Source organism: Orcinus orca, chromosome 15, assembly GCF_937001465.1.
Source record: "Orcinus orca chromosome 15, mOrcOrc1.1, whole genome shotgun sequence".
Taxonomy (NCBI): domain Eukaryota; kingdom Metazoa; phylum Chordata; class Mammalia; order Artiodactyla; family Delphinidae; genus Orcinus; species Orcinus orca.
Window position 1 is genome coordinate 68074977 of NC_064573.1, and position 21743 is coordinate 68096719.

At 38.9% G+C, this 21743-nt stretch overlaps 1 protein-coding gene across 3 annotated transcripts in view; it reads left to right on the top strand.

Annotated features, from left to right (window-relative positions):
• Positions 1–21743, top strand: part of TTC28 (tetratricopeptide repeat domain 28) — a 590731-nt gene that overhangs the window by 181533 nt on the left and 387455 nt on the right. The window contains exon 1 of one of the 3 annotated variants that reach the window (XM_033412750.2): positions 5764–6638. The exons of the other annotated variants lie outside the window; for them this stretch is intronic. Coding sequence (XP_033268641.1) covers positions 6612–6638 — 27 coding nt within the window. The 5' untranslated portion in view covers positions 5764–6611. Of the gene's footprint in view, positions 1–5763; positions 6639–21743 lie in introns of those variants that run through there. 3 annotated transcript variants of the gene reach the window in all.

A 21743-nucleotide genomic window follows, 5' to 3' on the forward strand; every position in this document is an offset into this window, starting at 1 on the left:
TACCTGTTCTTTCTGTGATCCATATTTTAGTTAGTAGGGTATCTCTTTTTCTAAAAGATGACGAAAAATTTGGGGATCATCTTTAAATACTTCCTTCTCTGTCTCTTTCATGTAACAAGTTCTTAGGACCTGTTCTACTTGTGAAATGTCTCTCAAGAAGGGCCTTTTTCCGCTTATGCTGCCCTAATTCAAGACCTCTTCATCCCTTATTGATCTTTTGTAATAGAAACTTATTTGGCCTTCCTGTCTTTATTGTTCTCATATTCTTCCTGTCCTTCACAGTACTTCCAGAGTTAGCATAAAACTCAAATAGATTTGCTAATGCCTTGATTAAAACCCTGTGCTGCTCATCATTGTATTCTAAGTCAGGGATTAATAACAAGGCTTTGGAGTTTGACTCCAATTTCCTTTCTTCTAGCCATGATTCTTTGGGAATTTACTTAACCCTTTAGCCTTAATTTCCTCTCCTGTAAAATGGGCATAATGATAGTTCCTCCTCATAAAGGTGTTAGGAAGAATCAATGAATAAAAAAAATATATAAAAGACTTCAATGCTTAGCACATACTCAACAGTTGATGGTTATTATTATTATTGTTAAGGTAATAGCATTCACAGCCCTCTAACCTTAAGTCCACTATGCCTTGCCTTGTGTTATATGTGTCAGATCTGTGAGATGACTTGCTAATGTGGCCCATTTTTTCATACGTCCATGTTTTGGCTCATGCTCTTTTCCTTCAGTCTGGCACATTCCTCCCCAAACATTGTCTCAGCTTGTTGAAAGGATACTATGCCACCTCTTCTGTAAAACCTGTCTCTGTTACCACAGTCAGAATTAATTACTCTTTAGGGCTCCCATAGTCTTTTTTTTTTTTTTTTTGCGGTACGCGGGCCTCTCACTGTTGTGGCCTCTCCCGTTGTGGAGCACAGGCTCCGGACGCGCAGGCTCAGCGGCCATGGCTCACGGGCCCAGCCGCTCCGCGGCATGTGAGATCTTCCCGGACCGGGGCTCGAACCCGTGTCCCTTGCATCGGCAGGCGGACTCTCAACCACTGCGCCACCAGGGAAGCCCAATTATTTCATTCTTTTAGCACTTAGCTTGTGCTAAGAACTTGGGTTCTCAAAGTCAGATGAATGGCAAGATCAGTAGGGTTAGCTGCTATCGTTATTGTTATTTTTATTAGTTGTGTACCTGTCTTCTCCTTCAACCTCACAAGACTGCTCTGTCCTTAAGGGCAAAAATCATCTGATTTATTTTTGTCTCCTTTCACAGTACCTAGTAGAGTCCCTTGTATAGAATGAGTACTCAGTCAATATGTGTTGAATTTACAGGATTGGGCTTCAGCCTGTCTGACACTGTCTGATAGAGTGGAAGGAAGTGAGGTGGATAAAGTTAGAGGTGATTTTTCCTGGATGTTGTAGAACAGTTTACTTCCCAAGGAATGGGAGCATGGTTCTACATCTACTTTGCTGTGTGGCAGAATTCTTATGCAACAGGTTATTTTAGTTTTCTTTTTTTAGCAAAGCAAGACCTTTAATATTCTGAAAGCACCCAATTGTGTGAAATATCACTAATGAGGCCAAATTTTTTGGTCTCAAATATGCTTCCACTTTTGTCCCTTTATTTCCTAATATCTCTTTAAATACTTGAAAATAATTTAGAGGTCTTTGGGAAAATTAATGTATTTTCCAAATACTGTTTTACATTGAGTTTAATATTCTAAAACCCAATAAATGTAAATAACTATGAAACTAGCTTTTCTGGGCATTTACCCTGTGATCAATGTCAGACATATCACTCCTTAGGAAATCTTGAAGAAATTCACAACAATGAAAAAAGGTGTGTTTTCTCCATTCATTTCCTCTTTCTTGCTTTTGTTCAGATTTGAATAGACAAGAAGTTATTGAGGAAAATACTACTTTAATAGACTGTTTTACAGTATCTCCCTTTAGGGAAGTGATTTGCAAAGTGCTATGTTTAAAAATGGAGTGGTACAAACGCCTTTTAGTAGCTGCATATCTGAGAAACTGTGTTCTTACTGTTGACATTGGATCTTTGAAACAATAAGCTAAATTACAACATTTTGAGCTGTGTTAGCTTGGTACCTCTATATAAATAATTTCTAAGGGAGAAAGTATACTGGTATAATAGTAATTCTATAAACATTTCAGATATAATTACCAAGTCAGTTTGGCATAAGCAAAATAAATAAAGGCACAAAGAAAAAAGCAAGATGATTTAATATAGTATTCATATTTACAGGCTTCTAGGTAATGGTCTTCTTTCAAGTGGTACCTACTAAATGAAAGCTGAAACACTCACCAGTCAGCAGGGAAAGAAATGCCATATAAATAAGTGACCCAAAGGAAATATACCTAAAAAATTGAAAACCAGTTTAAAACTTCACTTTGAAGTCTTAGATTATGTCGAAACATAAATATATTTCCTCTGTTTCCTTTGTTACAGTCCACTGTTCTCAGAATCCCTCTCCCCCAATTTAAGTAACTTTGTCTTTTATTAAGTCCAACAACATCTGAGCATGGGAGATTGCTCTTCAGTCCACAGACCATGCGTGGTATGCATATGGATTCACAGATGCCCTCAAAAAACCACCCCATAGATTAGGAACCATGTAGGTCTCTTAATTTACATATGGGAAAGTGAAGCCTTGAGTGGTTAAATCAACAGTCACAAATTATGACTTGCAGATGGAATTTAGACCTACAGGCATGTTTTGTTTGGCCTGTTAGGATGCTTTAAAACTTTTGAGCAAACAATTAAAATCAGGAAAATTTTAGCTTCTCATGAAAATTTAGAGGATCTGGCACCGTTGGACTGATATTCCTGTATGACATCAATTGACTAGCATTATGTAGCGTGTAGCAATTCCCTCTTTTACATGATTTATCTTTCTCCAGATTTACAATCCTTACAATTCCCTTTTATCTTACACCTGACTCTGTTTCATTTATTCATGTCATCTGCCTTGCCCTTCTGATAATTTTTGTTGTATAGCAAGTTAGAGGCAGAGTAAAAAATAGAAACTTTTATCTTGACCTCTAAGCAATTGTAGGTTCCTGCCCCCATCACTCAGGCGTTGGTTTTTAAGCCTTGGGTTCTAGTCCTTCCATTACCATTGACTTGCTGGGTGGCATTGAAGGGGTCAGTTAACTCCTGTGAATTTCAGTTTTGATATCTATCATATCTGTCAAATTGTCATTATAAGCATTTTAATTATGCACATAATTTAAAAATCCAAAGGTTTATATACAAAACAGCCTCAGAAAATCATGGTTAATATTTTGTTATATTAGATTGCTTAAAAATGCTGCTTCAGTCATGCCTCTTGACTACTCTTAGTACCTTTAATGCCCTGCATCCTACAGGATAAAGTCCAAATTTCTTTGCCTTACAGTGTTCCCTACCATTTGGTTCCAACATACCTTGCCAAAGTATCTTTTACTTTATATGGAATGGAATGGAATGGAATTTCCCTCATTCATCATTCAATCTCTACCCTCCCTTCATTCTTTTATCCCATAAATATTGAACACGTCTGCTGTGCCAGGCACTATGCTGGGCACTGAGGATTACAAAGCTGAACAAGACAGAGTTTCTGCCTCTAACGTTCTCATTCTTAAGCCTTATATTTTAGGCAGGTCAATATATTTTGTATCTTGAATACATCTTGTATGGGCTTGCCTCCTTTGCTCACACTATTCTCCCTTTTCTTTTTCTTTCATTATTTCACTCAACAAATATTTAATGATTGCTTATTGTATCAGGCACTGTTCACTGGGTGTTGATATTATACAGAGTAAAGTCCCTGCTCCCTTGGAATTTATATTCTTGGGGATATAAGACATTAAATAAATAAAATATATGTCATAAAGGCTATGAAGTAAATGTAGCAGGGTAAGGAAGATAGAAGGTAACAGTCATAGTGCTATTATTTTAGAAGGAATGATGAGAGACAGCCTTTCTAATATGATATTTGAACTGAAGGAACTAAGGGAGGGATCCAAGAGGGTATCTGGAGGAAGGGTGATTCAGGCAGAGGGTGCAACACATATATGCTTGATATATTTAAGGGACAGTGAGGTGGCCAGTATGGCAGGGGCTGAGAAAGGGAGTGGAAGAGGGGTAAGAGATGAGTTCTGAGAGGTAGACGGGTCCAGATCCTGAAGAACGTTACCGCCTGTGGTAAGGACCTTGGCTTTTGGCTCTAGAATGAGTTGTATCTCCTCTGTATAGCTCAGTGGTAGAGCATTTGACTGAATTTCTACTTCAGATTCCTTTGTGACACCTTCCTTGACCATCCCTGTTTACAATGGTTTCTCCTTCCATCTCCTGGAATGCTACTTACCACGTAATTCATTTGTTCAACTGACCAACGCAATGTCTGATTGTCCTCTTATAGGTCTTCAGCTCTGTCCTAACTTCTTTGTAACTTCCTCTAGCATAGGGACTTAGTTTTATACCTTTCTATCCTACATGATGTTTTGCACCTAGTTGGGACTTAATATATGTTTGTTTTGTGAGGCTCCAGCCTCAGATATCAGCAGTAAGAATTTGAAAGCAATGTTTAAGAAAGAAGTGAAAGGACTTTGTGATAGATTAGACATAGGAATGATGTTAATTAAGGTTTTAGTTTGTGATCCTGGAAGAATGACAGTGCTATGGACAGATATAGGAAAGCTGGGAAGAGAAACTGATTTGGGGGTAGATTGATGAATTTAGTTTGGAATTTATTGAACTTCCATGTTAGTAAGATATCCAAGTTAAGCTGTGCAGAATGATTTGGATATGTTAGGACATATACAGAGTATTGGTGTTATTTGTGACTGCTGCCTGCAGTATGTAATTTCAAGAGCAGGGATAGCCTCTTACTCATATTTCTAGCATCTGGAACAGGGGCTGGCAAATAATAGGTGCTTGAATCATAGGCACTTAATAGTTTTATTGAGCAGAGAGGTAAGGTTGGTGTGTAGCTATTATGCATATCATGGCTTAACTATATTAATATTATTATTTTTTAAAAGACAATGATTTCACCATTGAATTTCAGATTCTCAGTCTTAGAAAAAAATCTCAAAAGTAATTTGTTTTAGTTAACTGTTTTGGGTCTTTTAATGACATTTACAATATATCTGATATAGTTAGTGTCCAATCTGCTTATAATCATCCACATCAGCCAGTCCTGCCAATGCATTATAGAACTCTGACATTAATAAGTTAAATATTGTTGAAACAATGGAGTGATGGTACATCAGTTGCTATTATTATGTTCATCAGTTAGTATTCTAGTAGCTTACACTACCCATCAATTCCCAGCTATCAAAGTAGCCTCATGGTGAGAGAAGAATTACTAAACATGTTGGATGACAAATAATAGAATTACATTGTATTTGGAGATGTGTCTCCTTAAATAGGATGGAATCATTTTTATAGAAGCTGAATGAAATTCAATCTTGATAGCAATATTTTTATAATAATAAAATTAGTGCTAAATTTAGAGAAGCAGAGTCTATTCTTGATTAAAATTTTTATTTTGTCAGATATCTTAAATCTTTTTCCTTCAAGTCACACTTTTAGATTATATAGCTTTTTGTCTAGAAACCTTTTCTATTCCTTTTTTCTCTCGATATAACTCACAAATCTAGATCTTTTGGAATGGTTTCCTTATTCCGTAGGTCTATTCTGGCTCTGATTCCTTGGGAGCTGTTAGGTGCCTCTGAAACTGTGTGCTTACTTTTTGCTTTGGAACAGATGTCGTGGCACTAAGACCCAGAAACCATTTGCTCTGTGTGGCTGGAGCTGGGCAGGCTGTGCTCACACTGAAGGGAAGGAAGTCATTAGTGCAGACTGAGCTGTGGAGTTGGGTTCTTGCAGGATTTCCTTCCAGCCTTTCCCCACTAAGGTTCTTGGGAATTAAAAAAAAAAAAAAAAAAATCTAAACACACAAACCAAGCTTTCCTATTTACAGTGTTCAGGGAAGGTAGGCATTTCGGGAAGGGCAGATCCTTTCCCCAAGCTATCCAAGAAAGAAGAGAAAACAGCGTAAAGAAGCTCTGATTACAGATCTTTGGAATTTTCTTTGCTAAATTTTACAAACGAGAAATACACCCAGAATTTTGGGAATTGCTCCAGGCTGCGCGTGAGGGTTTGATTGCTTGTCTAATCTTTTTTTGAGAAGAGGAGAATTCGCCAAAAGGGGTTTGGATGGCAGGAGCCCGGCTGGGTTCGTGCAGCAGCTTGCGTTCTCCCTCTTTTCTCTGAGGGAGGGTCTTTGCAGCCGGCTTGGAGACCCCCTGCCGCAGGCTCTTTTTGCTGGCGCTGGCCTGAGGGGAAAATGCTCCGCTCTGGCAGGAGTACGCTGGTTGCTGCTGGGACTTCCTAGCCCCGTGGGAAGTGTGTTCGTGGTTTGGGGATACTTTTCATTGAACTGAAGGCGAAAAGACTGGACTCTCCTGGGCTCTTTCCCTTCGCAGTGAATATGGGAAAGAATTAGGGGGTGGGAGGGAGGCAGCATGACTTGCAGTCGCCGCTGCCCTGCATCTGTCCCCAGCCCCCAGCCAGCATCTTGATGTTCCACGTATCGGCTGTACAAATATGATGAAATGGCAGCCCCGGAAGAAGGTAAGTGTCCCGGAGTGGGGACGGGGCCCTGATGCCCGACCCAGGGAGGGGTGACAGGGGGCGGTTGCCCTCGGGTCCCTCCACTCCTTCTGTAGTTTGCTGGACGGGCAGGTCCAAGTAGCTCTGTCCCTTTAGGGACTTACACCAGTCCCTTAGGGACGGGTTACCAAGTCTGATCTGCGTCCATTGCCCTCTTAAGTTTTTCCTTCTTGGTATGCCCAGACTCTTCAGGGGTGACAGCTCAGAAACATCCCTTTGCCTTAGAAGCCCGGTGGAGCCAGCCACACGATTAGCTTTGCAGGAGCCAGCCAAGAGCTGCCAGGGTCTAAGGACTCGGTGGCGCCTCGTCTACGGGGAGCCATTTGGGGTTGTATTCCCGACACATTCCAGTGTCCCCGCAGGTGGGTGTTGTAGCACCTACTTCCCCAAGGGGTTAATAGGCTCTGAGCCGCTGGCAGCCGCTTCCCCAGGGCCCCGCTGGGGGGCGAGCATCCCTAGCACAACCGCCCAGCAGCTGGTTCCTGGGCAGCGGGGGCCGCGGGGCCTCCAGCCTGAGCTCCTGGGGCCGGGCCGGCCGGGCCTTCTGCCCGCGGGGCTCCCGGGCGGCTGCGTGGGCCCGCGCGAGTGCACGCGCCGGCCATTGTCACGGGTGTGTGTCTGTGCGTGGCAGCGTGCACGGGCGTGTGTGCATCGATCGTGGGGAAGAGGGGGAGGGGGCACTTTGCTTTTTGCGAGATTATTTCCTAATATGGCTCCTTTGTTGAGAACTCAAGAAAAAAAAAATCCAGTGGTTCTATCAAAATAAATTGCTATTGGTCCCAGAAATAACGTTTCTAAATGTGGGACTGGTCGCTACCCCAGGACGTTCAGGGAGAAAGACAGCTTTCTTCAAGTTGTTGGCGGCTGTAGCTTTGGCTAGGGCTCCCTTTTGCTAACTTGTCTGACTGGCGCTGTTAGGTGAACCCAGTGGTTCACTGCATAGCAGGACTTTTCCCCCCACTTCAAATACCTCATTTGGCCGTGTTTTTTATTGACATTCTTTTGAAGGAAAACAGCGAACTGAACGTGCTGTGCCTCTCCCCAGCCATGACCTGTCTCTGTTAGCAGCTGCCTGGTGTTTTACTTGAACTAGCTAAACTGACTCTTTCTTTGTGGCATGATGTGTGATACCATGTTTTACATCAGAGCTGAAATAGAAATCATGTGTGAAATGCATGAGAAGATATTGTGCATTTGTTTTATTGCTAGAAAATCTAACAAACCCTGCTTCAGTACAGCCTGGTGAATTGAAAGGTTTTCTTTGATATCTAATTTGCTATTTGAAACGAAGTCATTTCTACTGCATTCTGAAGTCAGAATCTCTCATATATTAGTTCTCATAGAGCTTCTTTCAGTGATATTGGTTTCATGTGTTTTAGTTAAGAGATCCATGCGTCTCTCCCTACCACCCATAAAAATCAGAGTTAGGATGAGGAAAACCCATAGAAGAAACCATATAATTAAGAAATTTAAACAGATTCTGTGTATTCCTGGAGCCCTCCCCCCAATTTCTTCTATATTTGTAAATTGCATATTTGTGAGTACTTTTAAGATGTCTGCAAACTATGTCTGTTTTTTCTATTTTACCCAATATGCAGTAACTCATGTGGTTATGTCTGTGGAAACCCCTCTGGGTACTGGTATTGCTTGAACCACGGAAGTATTATTCTTGGCAGTCAGGTGGATTTCTGGACTCTGGAAGATTCTATTTCAAGTGTTAGGATTCACTCTGCAGTATTTACTCACTCTGTGATGCTTAAGTTGCTATACCAGAAGGTTGTGTTTATTCACTGCATTCATAATCCCAAATCATCATGTTATCAGATATAATTCTGCAAAGTTCATAGAAGATTAAAAATTAAGCTGAGCCATTAAGTACTGTGTGATTATTTGGTGGTGGCTTGAGAACAATTCTTCCTTCTACATTGGAAACGGAAGCTTCCTTGGAAGAATATTCAACTCCTGTAGGGCACCAATAAGTGTTTACAAAGATTAGGTTTATTTTTTTACTCTTGCAAGAATACTCACATGATCAGATCATTGCTGTGGTTTCTGGCTGGGTCTGCTAACACATTTGTAGTGGTACAGTCACATGCTATGTGTTTTGTCAAACTGTTTCATAAAAACCATTTATACCACAGATGAAAAGTGATACTACATTGATGTGATTTTAACAAAGCTAAGAAGATCATCCATAGAATGCTGCTCCAAGCAGCATTTGCTATAACTGGGCTTCATGGCTAGGATTGATGGTAACTTGCTATCATGGTGCCCTGTCAGCCACTACCAGTGCTGGCTTTTGTAAATTCTGGGCTCACTATGAGAGAATGACCATAGGTTCTAGGTTTCTTTGTTTCTAACTGAGCATGCAGCTGGGGTACATGATTGAAGGGGAGTCCTTTACTCTTCTTTCCTCTGCTTATTTGCTGGGTTTAACTAAATACTAAAATTCAAGATGTGGGCTCTGGAGTATTCAATTAGGGTCTGCTACCTTTTTCACAAAGAAACCACCAGAACACGATTAATCATGTTCCACTCTTAGGACCAGTGAGGAGCTTAGTTAGCCATAGCTTTGCTCCCTCATTTCTGGATACTACCACCAAGATGCTCTTCTTCCTTCCCCTTCCTGAAGAAACAGTGATTTTTATCTACCTCTGAATTCCTGGAGCATTTAGAATCTATGCCCTTTTAGGCTGATTGTCCTTTACTGATGGTAAACTTTTTAAATCTTAGGCTCTCAATTATTCTTCAAGCTCCTTAAGTTCAGGAACCACGTTTCACACCTCTTTTTTGGTGGCAGGGATAATATAGTTACTCAGTAAATATTTATTTGATGTAAAAGTAAATAAGAACTATTGCTTTGTAAAACTTGTATTTATTTTTAGGGTGGTATGATCTTTAAATGTAAAAAGGTTCAGAATGTTTCAGTTGACTCATAGGTATTAGACTGTAGTGGATTATTAAAGAAAACCAGAATATTTTGGCACTCACTTCTAATCTTTTGTAGACAACTTCAGGGAGGGGACAGCTACACTTTCCACACAGGCTCCTGTGGCAGTCATTGTTAAGACACACTATCAGTCTCCGGATCCAGTATCATAATCCTTTTATTAACATAACCTTATTGGCCTGGCAAAATATACTTTCCCATGTTCTCACGTTAATAGGCTATCATGCAGCACGTTATTTTTATCTTGTATTTGCAGAAATGATAGTAATTAAAATGCTCATCTCATAGGAACATGTTTGTTTACAATTCTGAAGTGATTTTTGCTCTTTAAAATCCACGGATTAGTATCAGATAACACTGTGTAAATAAGACTGTAGTCAAAACCTTCAGGAAAACTGCTGCTGATTGGATTTTTTCATTCCTTATCTAATGTTATTTTACTGTTCACACATAATAAAAGATCATTAATAGGAATATGTCATATAAGCTACATTAATTATGTCATTTGAGAATCATATGATGTATTTATCTTGTTCTACTTGTCACATTAATATAATGTGAATCTGGCTTCTTAAATGACTTCTCTGATAGAGCTTCATTTATTTCAAAGCTCACTAATAAGGATTGTGTCCTGTAAATTTGTGTCTCGGAATAGCTTATTGCTTTTACAAAAGAGTGTATTCAAATCCCTGAACTTTTTCTATGATAAAGCATTTTGTTTCTGGATTAGAAAGCTAAGTCTCAAATTTTAATACAGCTATACCAAATTACTTAGTTACCTGCCTAAATGCTGTGCTAGTTGATATATTATTCATTTTGGACCACAGTTTGTTTATAGTATAAAATTAGACTTAAAAATAAGCATTGTGGACAAAAGAAGTTTTAAAGAGAAGTCTTAGAAATTTCATGATAAAGGTCTTTCTGCAGATCCGTCTATATACCATTCCCAGATCAGTGCAATCTAGAGACCCAGGTTTTGGTTCTGGCAGTTCCCATGACTTGTGTGTCCTTGGGCATGTCATTTAATCTTTCACATCTGACTCCCCACTGTTATAGTTTAGCGCCTCATTGTCATTTGCTGGATCTATTGCAAATGGCATCCTAATGATTTTTCTTTTTCTTGTCTCTTTTTTCCTCTAATTTTCCCTTCTTATTCCTTCTAGAGTAATTGTTTAAAGAAACACATGTATTTATTCACCTTCTTAAAACTCTGCCATGTCTCTCCATTGTCTAGTAGATGTCTCCAAAGTGGAGTGAACACACCTTGGGCTAGGGAGTGTGCAAGAAAATGACTGGGTTATGGGGAAATATGAGGACTTCTGTTTTTGTGGTTTTTTTTTTTTTTTTTTTTTTTTGCAGTACGCGGGCCTCTCAGTGTTGTGGCCTCTCCTGTTGCAGAGCACAGGCTCCGGACGCGCAGGCTCAGCGGCCATGGCTCACGGGCCTAGCCGCTCCGTGGCATGTGGGATCTTCCCGGACCGGGGCACAAACCCATGTCCCCTGCATTGACAGGCGGACTCTCAACCACTGCGCCACCAGGGAAGCCCATATTTTTGTGTATTTTTTAATCTAAAAGAATAAGAAATAAATTAAGCTGTACTCTCAATACAGTTTGCCACTCTTCCCTTGTTTCTTTGGGAGCCACAAGGGGTTCTTAGTGGTGCCCTCTCATTGTTCATGCCAGTCATTCGTTCACCTTCAGTGTGCTGTGGTGTACTTAGTTTCTATCATAAAAGATCTTGCCTTAAGTGATTAATTTTATTAAAGAGGAGAAGAAAACAGAAGAATGTAGTGTAGGTTATATAGTATAGTGATGAAGAGGATGGGCTCTGAAGCTAGACTGCCTGGGTTTGAATTCCAGTACAGCCTCTTAGTAGCTGCATAGCCAAGTTATTTAGCCTCTCTGTACTTCAGATGTCTCATCTATTTAATACGAGTGGCCACCTAGCTCTTGGTGTGACTTTGAAGATATAATGTAAAATGCTTACAAGGAGTGTCTGGCACATAAAATGTGCTTGCTACACTTTTCCTGTTAGTATGATGGTACCCTGTAATCTAGCTGGACACAGCTTACCGGGCTTCTGTGCATTTGTACATACTTCTTCCTTTGCATAGAATGTCTTCTTATACTCTTCTTAACTTGCTTCCTTTTGTCACTGGTCATACCTTAAGAACTAATTCAATCTTTCCTCCTTAGTGAATCTTTCTACGTAATGGCTGGGTATAGTTGGCCACACCCTCCTTTGACCATACTTGTATGAGCCATAGTCATAGCTCTGTACTGTAACTGTCAGTATGTCTGCCTCTATCAGTGTAAGGTTGAGGGCACAGGCACAGAGTAGGAACTGAAAGAGTGAATATTTGAAAAAATGCAACGTTTATGGAATATGATGGTCAGTGATCTTCAACCAGCTGGCAAGATTCTCTGACTTGCCAGTTATTGGAAATGCCTAACTTGCAAGTTTATCTCTTTTTCTTACCCTCTCAGAACACCATATTGACTATGAGTCAGGGTGATTCATTAAAGGGATAATCTTAACTCCTTACCTATTAAAAATAAAGTCCCAGTTATGAGGTGATGGCTGCACAACATTGTGTGTGTGCTGAATGCAACTGAATTGTACACTTCAAAATGGTTAATTTTATGTTATATGAACTTTACCTCAAATGAAAAAAAGGGGGGAAAAGTTACAGTTATTTGTGATACATCTCACAGCTGGATCACAAGATACAAGTGCAGCAATACCATGGTTGTAAACCACTGGAGTAAATCTTTATTCCCTTCAGCCCGAAATATTTTGGATCTTGTAAAACTGGTAGGGAATGGTCATCTATAGAAAACTACTTCCAGGGACATTTGAGAAGCTGGGAATAGTTGATAGACTTGATACGAAGTGAAAGAAGTCAATGATGAGGAAATCTGATTTGGCACGTTTACTGTTCAGGAGCTAGCCAGTAAACATTGCCATTGTGAGAGGCTACAGAGTTGAACTGGCCCAACTTCAAGAAAAGGCACCAGCAGCCACCTTCATTTTGCTGGTCAGTCACAGTGGTGACATGCTGTGGAAAACACAGCAGAAGCAAGAGAAAACCTGAAATCCCAGCCGGCCTTGTCAGCTTTAACTTCCACAGCAAATTCATTATATCATTAATAACAATGTATGTCTCAGCTTTAAGACTTTGCTTTTTATTGATGTGCTAAAACCATGCAGTTTCATTGAAAGCTATAAAAATTATATCATTCAACTGACATTTTTAGGATCTATATGACGCTTTTGTCCTGTACTTTCTTGTTAGTGCCCCCTTTTAGATTTTTGTAGCTAAGAGGCGTATTCTCACATGATTGAGCCCTTTAACTATATTCCTTTTTTCAGCACACTTCGTTATTTATTCTGTTAGAGCGTTTTGTCTTCGTTATTTTGAGTATTCTATTCTTTTAGCATATATCGTAAGGAAAAACATAAAATTGTATCCTTTGGCTTACACCTTCTATGTAATAAACTTAACATTTCTGGAAAAAGTACCTGAAATAAACTTGATGTCAGCTGTCAAAGCTGCACATAAGCTTTCTGCTGGTAGACGTCTCTCAGTTTGGACTATCAAAGGACTGAAATTTCTATAGCTTACGTCTGGTTATGTAAGCCAGTGTCCATTCATGAATGCACTTATATTTCCAGCATTATTTACTTTGTGGGAGGTAATATTTTGGATTTACATCAAGTTGGAAGACAGGCTCGTGGAAACACAGATTTTTGAGGTAGTTCTGAGTTAGAGAGCAGTTACCATTTGGAATAGGGACAAAGTGGAGTTGGGAGCCAGGAGCTTATTGCGGGAACTCATTGTGTTTGGATATATACTCTCCTAAACACACAATATTCGTAGACTTGAACCTAGAAAGATAATAGTGGGAGTAGAGAAGGAAGAAACCTTCAAGGAAACTTTGTTGTACATCCTGGGATAACTTATGTCCTATATTGACAAAACAACATTTATTATCAATAGATAAGAAATTGGGATTTTAAAATTGATAAATGATTCCTTATTTTGACATGTCCAATGTAGGCGTTCCTTGTTTTAAGGAAGATCAAAATACAATATTTGAATCTGAAAACAAACTGAATGCCAACTTGTTTTATATAACTAAAAACTTTGAATGTCCATTATATTTATCTGGTTCATTACGTAATTGCTCTGACAATTAATTGTTAAGCGTATTTTATATTTTAAATATTTATAAATGAACATAATGGAAATGCACACACTCATTTTCAGGATTATGTTAAATTGTGGTTATCTGTGAAAAGCTGAAATGCTTAAGCCCAGATCTGTCAGATATTTTTGGAAACGTGTTTGCAGAGTTGAGATTCTCAGGCATAAATAAATAAGATTATTATGTTTCTGAGAAGTAGAAAGAAAATGTCATAGTGAGTGATGGTGGACCCATGATCATTTTGGTGGACTTTGGGTCTTTATTACTTAATAATTAGTTTTTTCCAACAGAGGGTGGGCTAGAGAAATAAAAGATAAATGCAAACGACTTTATTGTTAATAATTTTGGTAAATATATTAGGTTGAACCATGTGAAACTGCTGATGTTTCACCATCTTTTACCTACAAAACTAGAAATTTACTTTGGTTCAATTAGTATTGGGGGGTTAGGAATGGTGGTGATAAATATTGAAATTAAGACTAAAATGTATTTGAGGGATTAGTTATGAATTTTAATATTCTGTAGTCACCATGGTTTTTATGGAAAATCACTATGCTAATATTTATCTGTGGTCTTGTGAATTTCTTGTTAACTCAAACTTAATTCATTAACTGCCAGCCCTTGTTAAATTCAACCATTTTTTAATGTGAAATTTTCTAAAATATATAACACATTTTCTGTCTTCTTAAACAGAAGGCACTAAGCTTCTCCTGATTACTCAGGATTATTATCACAAACATGAATTACTCTACTTTGGCATAATGCAGCACTACTATAGGAGCTTTTAAGGAACGTAGAATTATTTGTTCCTATACTGACTGACCCCAGATTGTTCTTTTGTGTCTTTTAAAATATTTTTGGGACTTCCCTGGTGGTGCAGTGGTTAAGAATCCACCTGCCAGTGCAGGGGACACGGGTTTGATCCCTGGTCTGGGAAGATCCCACATGCCGCGGGGCAACTAAGCCCATGCGCCACAACTAAGCCCGTGCTCTAGAGCCTGCGAGCCACAACTACTGAGCCCACACGCCTATTGGAGCCTGCGTGCCTAGGGCCCGTGCTCTGCAGTAAGAGAAGCCACCGCAATGAGAAGCCCGCACACTGCAATGAAGAGTAACCCCCGCTCACCGCAACTAGAGAAAGCCTGCGCACAGCAACAAAGAACCAATGCAGCCAAAAATAAATAAATAAATAACTTTATTTAAAAAGAAATACTTTTATGATGTCTTTTTGTGGTTTTTACCTTTCTTTCCATGTTGCCCAAAGTAATGCTGCTGTCATGTGCCTACTTCTTGCAATTCTGTTTTATGTATTTGTTTCCTATCTGTGGTGGGTGAGAAGTTCAGCTAACTGAGCCTTAGCTTGTGACTGAGATGAAAGTAAGTAGACTCTGAATGAATGAGGGTTTCTCTTATGAGTGTATGAACTTTAGAGTATGAACTGTGACTTTCTATTTTGACTACTTAAAGGGTTTTTGTTGTTTTTTTTTTAATCCTTTCTGGTTTTAGGCTATGTTTTAGATGTTTAAGATGGTTAATAAATGACTTTAAAAAAATTATTTTGGAGGGCAGACAGCAGAAGCAAAAAGAACTACAATCCTGCAGCCTGTAGAACAAAAACCACATTCACAGGAAGACAAGATGAAAAGGCAGAGGGCTATGTACCAAATGAAGGAACAAGATAAAACCCCAGAAAAACAACTAAATGAAGTGGAATAGGCAACCTTCCAGAAAAAGAATTCAGAACAATGATAGTGAAGATGATCTAGGACCTCGGAGAAACAATGGAGGCAAAGATCGAGAAGATGAAAGAAATGTTTAACAAAGACCTAGAATAATTAAAGAACAAACAGCGATGAACAATACAATAACTGAAATGAAAACTACACTAGAAGGAATCAATAGCAGAATAACTGAGGCAGAAGAACGGATAAGTGACCTGGAAGACAGAGTGGTAGAATTCACTGCTGCAGAACAGAAAAAAGAAAAAAGAATGAAAAGAAATTAAGACAGCCTAAGAGACCTCTGGGACAACATTAAATGCAACAGCATTCGCATTGTAGGGGTCCCAGAAGGAGAAGAGAGAGAGAAAGGACCAGAGAAAATATTAGAAGAGATTATAGTCAAAAACTTCCCTAACATGGGAAAGGAAATAGCCACCCAGGTCCACAAAGCGCAGTGACTCCCATACAGGATAAACCCAAGGAGAAACACGCTGAGACACATAGTAATCAAATTGGCAAAAATTAAAGACAAAGAAAAATTATTGAAAGCAGCAAGGGAAAAACAACAAATAACATATAAGGGAACACCCATAAGGTTAACAGCTGATTTCTCAGCAGAAACTCTACAAGCCAGAAAGGAGTGGCATGATATACTTAAAGTGATGAAAGGAAAGAACCTACAACCAAGATTACTCTACCCGGCAAGGATCTCATTCAGATTTGACAGAGAAATAAAAAGCTTTACAAACAAGCAAAAGGCAAGAGAATTTAGCACCACCAAACCAGCTCTACAACAAATGCTAAAGGAACTTCTCTAAGTGGGAAATGCAAGAGAAGAAAAGGACCTACAAAAACAAATGCAAAACAATTAAGAAAATGGTCATAGGAACATACATATCGATAATTACCTTAAACGTGAATGGATTAAATGCTCCAATGAAAAGACACAGGCTTGCTGAATGGATACAAAAACAAGACCCATGGGCTTCCCTGGTGGCGCAGTGGTTGAGAGTCCGCCTGCCGATGCAGGGGACATGGGTTTGTGCCCCAGTTCGGGAAGATCTCACATGCTGCGGAGCGGCTGGGCCTGTGAGCCATGGCCGCTGAGCCTGAGCGTCTGGAGCCTGTGCTCCGCAATGGGAGAGGCCACAACAGTAAGAGGCCTGCGTACTTCCAAAACAAAAAAACCAAAAAAAAACCAAGACCCATATATATGCTGCCTACAAGAGACCTACTTCAGACCTAGGGACACATACAGACTGAAAGTGAGGGGATGGAAAAAGATATTCCATGCAAATGGAAATCAAAAGAAAGCTGGAGTAGCAATACTCATATCAGATAAAATAGACTTTAAAATAAAAATGTTACAAGAGATAAGGAAGGACACTACATAATGATCACGGGATCAATCCAAGAAGAAGATATAACAATTACAAATATATATGCACCCAACATAGGAGCACCTCAATACATAAGGCAACTGCTAACAGCTATAAAAGAGGAAATTGACAGTAACACAATAATAGTGGGGGACTTTAACACCTCACTTACACCAATGGACAGATCATCCAAGCAGAAAATTAGTAAGGAAACAGAAGCTTTAAATGACACAATAGACCAGATAGATTTAATTGATATTTATAGGACATCCCATTCAAAAACAGCAGATAACACTTTCTTCTCAAGTGCGCATGGAACATTCTCCAGGATAGATCACATCTTGGGTCACAAATCAAGCCTCAGTAAATTTAAGAAAATTGAAATCATATCAAGCATCTTTTCTGACCACAATGCTATGAGATTAGAAATGAATTACAGGGAAAAGAACGTAAAAAACACAAACACATGAGGGCTAAGCAATACGTTAGTAAATAACAAAGAGATCAGTGAAGAAATCAAAGAGGAAATCAGGAAACACCTAGAGGCAAATGACAACAAAAACACGAGAATCCAAAACCTATGGGATGCAGCAAAAGCAGTTGTAAGACGGAAGTTTATAGCTATACAAGCCAACCTTAAGAAACAAGAAAAATCTCAAATAAACAATCTAACCTTACACCTAAAGGAACTAGAGAAGGAAGAACACGAAGAACACACAAAACCCAAAGTTAGCAGAAGGAAAGAAACCATAATGATCAGAGCAGAAATAAATGAAATAGAAACAAAGAAAACAACAGCAAAGAATAATAAAACTAACAGCTGGTTCTTGGAGAAGATAAACAAAATTGATAAACCATTAGCCAGACTCATCAAGAAAAAGACGGAGAGGACTCAAATCAATAAAATTAGAAATGAAAAAGGAGAAGTTACAACAGACACCGCAGAAATATAAAGCATCCTAAGAGACTACTACCAGCAACTCTATGCCAATAAAGTGGACAACCTGGAAGAAACAGACAAATTCTTAGAAAGGTATAACCTTCCAAGACTGAACCAGGAAGAAATAGAAAATATGAACAGACCAGTCAGAAGTAATGAAATTGAAATTGTGATTAAAAATCTTCCAACAAACAAAAGTCCAGGACCAGATGGCTTCACAGGTGAATTCTATCAAACATTTAGAGAAGAACTAACACCCATCCTTTTCAAACTCTTCCAAAAAATTGCAGAGGAAGGAACACTCCCAAACTCATTTTATGAGGCCACCATCACCCTGATACCAAAACCAGACAAAGATACTACAAAAAAAGAAAATTACAGACCAATATCACTGATGAATATAGATGCAAAAATCCTCAACAAAATACTAGCAAACAGAATCCAACAACACATTAAAGGATCATACACCATGATGAAGTGGGATTTATCCCAGGGATGCAAGGATTCTTCAATATACGCAAATCAATCAATGTGTTACACCATATTAACAAATTGAAAAAGAAAAACCATATGATCATCTCAATAGATGCAGAAAATTCTTTTGACAAAATTCAACACCCATTTATGAGAAAAACTCCGGAAATTGGGCATAGAGGGAACCTACCTCAACATAATAAAGGCCATTTACGAGAAACCCACAGCAAAGATCATTCTCAATGGTGAAAAACTGAACGCATTTCCTGTAAGATCAGGAACAAGACAAGAATGTCCACTCTCGCCACTATTATTCAACATAGTTTTGGAAGTCCTAGCCACGGCAATCAGAGAAGAAAAAGAAATTAAAGGAATACAAATTGGAAAAGAAGAAGTAAAACTGTCACTGTTTGCAGATGACATGATACTATACATAGAGAATCCTAAAAATGCCACCAGAAAACTACTAGAGCTAATCAATGAATTTGGTAAAGTTGCAGGATACTAAATTAATGCACAGAAATCTCTTGCATTCCTATACACTAATGATGAAAAATCTGAAAGAGAAATTAAGGAAACACTCCCATTTACCATTGCAACAAAAAGAATAAAATACCTAGGAATAAACCTACCTAGGGAGACAAAAGACCTGTATGCAGAAAACTATAAGACACTGGTGAAAGAAATTAAAGATGATACCAACATATGGAGAGATATACCATGTTCTTGGATTGGAAGAATCAATATTGTGAAAATGACTATACTACCCAAAACAATCTACAGATTGAATGCAATCCCTATCAAATTACCAATGGCATTTTTTACAGAACTAGAACAAAAAATCTTAAAATTTGTTTGGAGACACAAAAGACCCCAAATAGCCAAAGCAGTCTTGAGGGAAAAAAATGGAGCTGGAGGAATCAGACTCCCTGGCTTCAGACTATACTACAAAGCTATAGTAATGAAGACAATATGGTACTGGCACAAAAACAGAAACATAGATCAATGGAACAAGATAGAAAACTCAGAGATAAACCCACACACCTGTGGTCAACTAGTCTATGACAAAGGAAGCAAGGATATACAATGGAGAAAGGACAGTCTCTTCAGTAAGTGGTGCTGGGAAAACTGGACAACGACATGTAAAAGAATGAAATTAGAACACTCCCTAACACCATACACAAAGATAAACTCAAAATAAATTAGAGACCTAAATGTAAGACCACACACTATAAAACTCTTAGAGGAAAACATAGGAAGAACACTCTTTGATATAAATCACAGCAAGATCTTTTTTGATCCACCTCCTAGAGTAATGGAAATAAATACAAAAATAAACAAATGGGACCTAATGAAACTTTAAAGCTTTTGCACCGCACAGGAAACCATAAACAAGACGAAAAGACAACCCTCAGAATGGGAGAAAATATTTGCAAACGAATCAACGGAGAAAGGATTAATCTCCAAAATATATAAACAGCTCATGCAGCTCAATATTAAAAAAGCAAACAACCCAATCCAAAAATGGGCCGAAGACCTAAATAGACATTTCTCCAAAGAAGACATACAGATGGCCAAGAAGCACATGAAAAGCTGCTCAACATCACTAATTATTAGAGAAATGCAGATCAAAACTACAATGAGGTATCACCTCACACCAGTCAGAATGGGCTTCATCAGAAAATCTACAAAGAACAAATGCTGGAGAGGGTGTGGAGAAAAGGGAACTCTCTTGCACTGTTGGTACGAATGTAAACCGATACAGCCACTATGGAGAACAGTATGGAGGTTCCTTAAAAAACTAAAAACAGAATTACCATGTGATCCAGTAATCCCACTACTGGGCATATACCGAGAGAAAACCACAATTCAAAAAGACACATGCACCCCAATGTTCATTGCAGCACTGTTTACAATAGCCAGGTCATGGAAGCAACCTAAATGCCCATCGACAGACGAATGGATAAAGAAGATGTGGTACATATATACAATGGAGTATTACTCAGCCATAAAAAGGAATAAAATTGGGTCATTTGTTGGGCCGTGGATGGATCTAGAGACTGTCATACAGAGTGAAGTAAGTCAGAAAGAGAAAAACAAATATCATATATTAACGCATATATGTGGAACCTAGAAAAATGGTACAGATGAACCGGTTTGCAGGGCAGAAATTGAGACACAGTTATAGAGAACAAATGTATGGACACCAAGGGGGGAAAGCAGCGGTGGGGTGGGGTGGTGGTGTGATGAATTGGGCGATTGGTATTGACATGTATACACTGATGTGTATAAAATTGATGACTAATAAGAACCTGCTGTATTAAAAAAATTATTTTATTTATTGATTTTTGGGTGCATTTGGTCTTCATTGCTGGGTGCAGGCTTTCTCTAGTTGTGGGGAGTGGGGGCTACTCTTCGTTGCAGTGCATGGGCTTCTAATTTCGGTGGCTTCTCTTTATGCAGAGGATGGGCTCTAGGCATGTGGGCTTCAGTAGTTGTGGCACCCGGGCTCAGTAGTTATGGCTAGTGGGTTCTAGAGTGCCGGCTCAGTAGTTGTGGCGCTTGGGCTCAGTTGCTCTGTGGCACGTGGGATCTTCCCGGACCAGGGCTTGAACGTGTGTCCCCTGCACTGGCAGGTGGATTCTTAAGCACTGCGCCACCAGAGAAGCCCAATAAATGACCTTTTGATAAGTGAGATATTTATTATGCTATTGATTACTGAATGTTAGTTACATTTGAGGGTGGTTGGTCACAGGGACTGAAAACGTTCTGAATGATTTGATAAATACCACTCCGGTTTTTCCTTTTCTGACTTTGCTTTAGTATGTGACTTGGCATTTTTTTTCAATAACTTGTTCAAATATATACACATAATAATCAACTATTGTAGAGGGAACTAGTATCAGTAGTTTATGTGAAGGGTAGATTTGTATATCTTAGGGATTATAGCTGATTGCCTATGAGAAGAAATGACCAAGGAATGTGGGGTTTATTTAAATATTAATTAGTTATATATTGATTAACTAAAACATTATCTCTTCAGCTACATAAATATTAATTTTAAACAACCCTTTTTGTTTTAGCATAGGCTCTTGCTAGTCAACATTTATAATACTGAGACTAAAACATTTTTTAGAAATGAGAGGAACTTTAAGGAGCATTTAATTTTACAGATTAGGAAGTGGAGTACCAGTAGGGTAAGCTGGCTCCCTCAGAATCATGTAGCTATTCAGAGGCTGGTGATAGACCTGGGTACTCTAAGGAGAGGGCCATATCCACTGGGCTGTACTGCTTCTATCTTTTCTCTAGGAATTCAGAATCTAGGGTGGGGCTTGTTTTGTTAAAAAAAAAAAAAAAAAAAAGACAGTTATATAGATGATATATTCTGAAGA